At 43.5% G+C, this 6,034-nt stretch overlaps 1 protein-coding gene across 1 annotated transcript; it reads right to left on the bottom strand.

Annotated features, from left to right (window-relative positions):
• Window positions 1-2,682: 2,682 nt before the first annotated feature.
• Window positions 2,683-3,661, bottom strand: LOC125509739 (nuclear transcription factor Y subunit C-6-like). The gene has a single exon (XM_048674762.1). The coding sequence runs from the start codon at window positions 3,569-3,571 to the stop codon at window positions 2,960-2,962; it is 612 nt and encodes a 203-aa protein (XP_048530719.1). The 5' UTR covers window positions 3,572-3,661; the 3' UTR covers window positions 2,683-2,959.
• Window positions 3,662-6,034: the final 2,373 nt, after the last annotated feature.

Below are 6,034 nucleotides of genomic sequence, written 5' to 3'. Positions count from 1 at the left end.
CAATGCCGGTGGTGGCCTGAGGGGATTAGGACATCCATCAGATCGACTACTTCGACTAGATCATCACTCCACCATACCTGGAATGAGTAGGCAATCATGTCGACCTCCATGACTCCTAATGAACCCTAAATCCTTCTCTGTTTACGTTATCTAGGTGTTCTATATGCAATTAGATCATGCTCATGGCATCCTAGTGATGCAAAAGATCTAACAAGTGTTTAGATGTGGTGCATCGTTGCAAGAAATGTTAGTGTCAACTAGCTATCAGGTAGTGCACCATGTAACAAAATTTAGGGTTTTTATCATTTTTGCCACTAGTTTTGCCATTCGAAGTTACAACTACTAAAAAATACCATCGATCCGTGAGATGTTTGCTCAAAAATGCCATCGTTCCGTTAGATGTTTCCTCAAAAATGCCATTAGACATCGTTATTTTCACATCAAACTCATTGACCATGTTATATGACAAAAATAAGCCTAGACCCACATGTTAGTTCTCTCTATCTCACAATGATAAGTGTGGCCCCACTTGTCAGGAGTAACCAAGCGAATAATTTTATAAATAAATAAGAACGTCGTTGGGATCAAGTGGGCCCCACACTTTATTGTAGTTAGATAGAAGGAGAGCTGTCATGCTGCTTCATAGGTATTTATGTCATTATAACATGGCAAAAGAGATTTGAGATCACAATAATGGTGCCCAGTGGCATTTTTGAACATGTGTCTAACACATCGATGGCATTTTTGAGCAGTTGAAATTCCTAGTGACAAAACTGAGTAGTGGGACACAACCGATGGCATAAATGATAAAAAACCCCAAAATTTAATGTTTTTCCAATGCTGTGAACTTTTCCTTATTCTCTGCGCTCTTTGTCAATGTTGAATTGAAATTATCCTACTTGTCAACTAGTGTGTGTGTGAATACCGGAGGCCATAGAAAATCCATGTCATCCTATTGTGGGGTCTTCCGAAACTATGCACGGAGAGGCACACCGCATAAGCCAACGAAGGACGGCGGCGGGAGCCCGGGGACGACGGCAGGACAGGACGGCCATGCGGGACGGGCAAACAACATCGAAGGAGTGGGATTGGGAAATCGGCATCAACAGGATGGGGCAGCCATGTTGTGAGCATGGCGGAGGTCGCCGAGGGGCAGGATGTGGTGGCGGGGTTCATGGCCATCGTCGGAGTGGTGGCGGTGGTGGTTGGTGGCCAAGATCGACTGACATAGCGGCGGTGAAACTTCACACCAGCGGTTGGGCTTGCGCCATAGCCGTAAAAAAAAAATTGGGCAGCCGCTAGTGGTGCTACAAATATGCAACACTTGGATTTAAAATTTGACGCTGCCTAAAAAACTTCATCATCAAATAGTGATACATCATCTGCTGGAGCTGGTTTTTTGGTCAAAATGCTCTAAACATCAATAATTTGGGCACACCCGCAGTTTGTCATCATCTATTGGAAATGCTCAGTTCAAAAACGAAACTACTGTCCGTTATAATTAATACTACTAGTCATACTATATCGGCAACTACAAGCTTGCACACATTTGGTGGAAGAGGACACATGCTACTACTCCAATTTAGTGATAATGGAGCAATACCAAAGTAGTGGTCCATAGCCATAGGCCACAAAAGCTCCACACTAATACTAATAGTACATTACAACAGTTAGCTTTGAACTCAGAAATCTAGGATAATATATCCAGTTGTAAATTCCTTGTGTCCTGCTAGGGATGTACAACTAGAGTTGCAAACAGACTACAAAGCTACTACTCGTTAAACATATGACCTTTTGATAAACATGTCGGTCATCAAGCCGCAAAACTAATCAAATAAATTCTCAATAACAAAAATAGCTGAACAACTGTTGGTCACATACTATGCATATTTGTAATACTTATCATATTAGTATATCAGGCAACGGCAAGATTGCACAAACTTGGTGGAACAGGACATGTTACTCTAATTTAGTGAAAATGGAACAATGCCGAAGTAATTGTGAAGATTTACAGTGGAGTATCCACACTAGAATAGTACAACAGTTGATTTTGACCTCAGAAAATGCAGAATGTATTTCCAATTATAAATTTCTCCATTGCAGCCAACAGTTATTTGCACTAATAGTGCCCCTGAAGATCTACAGTTAGAATTGCAGACATATTGCAAAGTTACTTGTTACTCCCTCCGTCTCAAAATAAGTGTCTCGACCTTAGTACAACTTTGTACTAAAGTTAGTATAAAGTTGAGACACTTATTTTGGGACGGACGGAGTATAACATATGACCTTTTGATAAATATGTTGGTTGCAAAGCTGATCAACTGAATTCTGAAAAAGAAAAATAGCTGGAGACCTGTCATCGATATTATACAAAGCATGCAGGATGCTATACTTCTAGCATTATGAGTTTCAATGTTTCATAGCAAAATCTTGCTTGAAAATAAACATAGAGAGAACACTAGCTATCCACAATAATCTTACTATCACACCAATATGAAGCAAGATCCTATGTCGGTCAAATATTACAATCAGTTTATTCAAAGTTTCCACATATTGCTTCAAAGGCCTAATTACAACAAGCCTTGCTTGAAAGCATGCATGGGAGAACCTTGCAACCTAATATGGAGTAATCACAGCACAATACTATCATAGAACAACAACAAAACTAATGCAAGGCGAAAATAAAAAACATAAATACATAGTAACCATGGGAGGCACCGGATAATAGTCATCAGATTACACTGGGTGGCCAGTTAGTCATGCACTACTGAAGCAATCATACGGCCTCCCCCATTACAACAACCCTACTGTAATACATACTAGAACCGAACAGCTCAATTCATAAGCTCAGGGGAGGCCCATAATCTTATTACGCCGCAGCAACAACAGCACCAAGGACAGTCACAGAACAACAACACATTCTCCGATTAGAAATGCGCAAGTTTAGATCGATGATACATTACTGCTGGGGGACATAGTAGTATGCCATACTCGGGTCGGTGGCAGGCACGCCGGCGGCCGGGCGCGGGATCCCGGCCGCCGCCGTGGCCATGGCCGCGGCGGCGGCCGCCTCGGCGTCCTTGGCGTCGTCCCGGGGCACGATGTCCACGAGGAAGTCGAAGACCTCGGTGCGGGCGATGGCGGCCGCAATGTCCGACTTCTGGAGCGTGCGGCGCTTGTTCTCCTCGGCGTGCGCCCAGCCGCGGTGGGTGAGCTCGAGGATGAACATCTCGCAGGCGCGGGCGAAGACGACGGGGGCCTCGGCGGCGATCATGCGGACGTCCTCGTCGGCCTTCATGATCTTCTTGATCCGGGCCAGCGGCAGGTTGTGGTTCTTGAAGTCGGTGGTGGCCTCGATCTCGCGGTACTGCTCCGCCCAGAACACCTGCAGCTGCTGCTGCTGCTGCGCCGCGGCCTGCTGGGCGGCGGCGGCGCCCGGCGGCGCGTAGAGCTGCGGCTGGTAGGCGGCCGCGGGGGCGCCCGGCGGAGGAGGGTACGCCCCCGGCGGGTAGCCGACGGGCGCGCCCAGGACGGGGGGCGGCGGCGGGGTGCTGGATTTGGTGGGATCCATGGGTTCGGGGGAGCTAGGGTTGTGGGTGGGAAGCGGAAGGGGACTGGGGATTGGGGGAAGGAAGGGGATGATGCTTTTCAGCTGGAGCTGGTCTTGGTGTTTGGATTTGTGGGTGCTGGTACTGTTATCTCTTCTATGGAGAAATGGTGGATTTGTTAGATACTTACTGAATTTTCACACTTTAAAAGTGCAAAGGAATAACATTGTTTACTTCCTGAATTTTCACACTTTAAAAGTGCAAAGGAATAACATTGTTTCGGTTTCAGAGATAAATTTGTTAACGCTTTTTTCTCCAAACATGAATCAAATTGCTTGACATGGTGTAAAAGCGGTCCAATGAGTTTACATTACAACGCGCATGTTTGAGGGCATATTTGATTAGTAGAATTGTAAAGACACCAAAATATTGAAACACGGTACTATAATGTCGCGTTGGTTTGGATCCTTACATGACCTCCGTTTGTTTAATTCCATCAAATGAAAAAAAAATACTTTCGAAGATGTTTTAAGGCATGTTTATCTCAAAGATATTTCTTGGGAATTTTATACATTTCATTTCTTTGTAGTTTTTCTGTAGAGTTTGTGCATTTTGATTAGTAGATTTTCTTAGAAATGCAAGGGTTTTTCGCAACAAATTCATGCATCCTAGCCTCCCCTTAGATTCCGTCAATATCGAGGACAATCTTTGGGTCATAGTGAGGAGATTTTTTTTCTTTGAGGGTATCTCGAGCGTTCGCTCCAATAGATTCTACCGTGACACCAGTTGGCCCAAGGCCTAGTTAACCTTTTTGCAAAAAAAATACCATTAACAAATTTCTCATGTTAATAGCATCAGAGAGGTTGTTACAAATATCAAAATCGATGCAGAAGGCTTGTATGACATCATCACGAAGGAGATCAAATCAACTTGAGCTCAATTCACATCTTGTACTTTCATTTTCAAGGAACGCGAATCTAATATTGAGGCACATAGCCTCGTTAAGCACACTCTAGTTGATGACGACATGACTACCTTGGACACGACCAAAAATATTGCATACATGCATATTTGTGAGGTGATTTCTTATAAAAAATATGCAATAATTTATTTATGTTACCGGGACAAAAATACTTCACCTATTTTTATTTCATGCCTAAATGTAGAATTGTTTAACACTTCTACTACCACGGGTGAAGATAGAGGGAAAGGAAATGGTTAGGTGTTGTTCAAGAAGTCCTCTTACGTCAAAGGAAATATTAGGTGTTGCTCAAGAAGTCTTCTCACGTTATTTTTGGGTCAAAAGAAGATTGAGGCCAAGTACCCCACGTTCTGAACTCAAATTCGGACTCCTCAAACATACCTGACTCAAAACGTGAAGAACTTTTGCATCAAGACTCTAAATTGGATGATTCTTTTTTTGTTGGAATGTTTCTTTCGTGAACTTTCCAACCCAATTGGATTCACTTTCAAATTCCTCTGGAGCATGGAGATATTGACGAAACAATCTGATGTTTACAGCAGAATCTGAGTCAAAGTACAAGTCCAAAGGTGTTGCATCACCTCCACTTGGGCCCATGGGCCTTCTCCGACCTAGGGTTAATTTTAGGCTGCCTTGGGACACCTTCCACCTCTTTGGCCACCACCCATTGCTTCTATATAGGTAAATCAATCTAGTAGCTTTTTTATGAGGATTTATTTAGTTAAAAGTTAGCCAACGCAACTTCGTGTATTTTGTGTTGGAAATATGCCCTAGAGGCAATAATAAATTGGTTATTATTATATTTCCTTGTTCATGATAACCGTTTATTATCCATGCTAGAATTGTATTGATAGGAGACTCAGATACATGTGTGGATACATAGACAACACCATGTCCCTAGTAAGCCTCTAGTTGACTAGCTCGTTGATCGATAGATGGTTACAGTTTCCTGACCATGGACATTGATAATGGGATCACATCATTAGGAGAATGATGTGATGGACAAGACCCAATCTTAAGCCTAGCACAAGATCGTGTAGTTCGTATGCTAAAGCTTTTCTAATGTCAAGTATCATTTCCTTAGACCATGAGATTGTGCAACTCTCGGATACCGTAGGAGTGCTTTGGGTGTGCCAAACGTCACAACGTAACTGGGTGGCTATAAAGGTACACTACAGGTATCTCCGAAAGTGTCTGTTGGGTTGGCACGAATCGAGACTGGGATTTGTCACTCCGTGTAAACGGAGAGGTATCTCTGGGCCCACTCGGTAGGACATCATCATAATATGCACAATGTGACCAAGGAGTTGATCACGGGATGATGTGTTACGGAACAAGTAAAGAGACTTGCTGGTAACGAGATTGAACAAGGTATCGGGATACCGACGATCGAATCTCGGGCAAGTATCGTACCGCTAGACAAAGGGAATTGTATACGGGATTGATTGAATCCTTGACATCGTGGTTCATCCGATGAGATCATCGTGGAGCATGTGGGAGCCAA

Source organism: Triticum urartu, chromosome 5, assembly GCF_003073215.2.
Source record: "Triticum urartu cultivar G1812 chromosome 5, Tu2.1, whole genome shotgun sequence".
Classification (NCBI taxonomy): Eukaryota; Viridiplantae; Streptophyta; class Magnoliopsida; order Poales; family Poaceae; genus Triticum; species Triticum urartu.
This window is presented reverse-complemented; position numbering and strand designations above follow the sequence as displayed.

Coding starts and splice junctions, on each gene's coding strand:
- LOC125509739 (XM_048674762.1), bottom strand. CDS start 3,571: ATGGATCCCACCAAATCCAGCACCCCGCCGCCGCCCCCCGTCCTGGGC.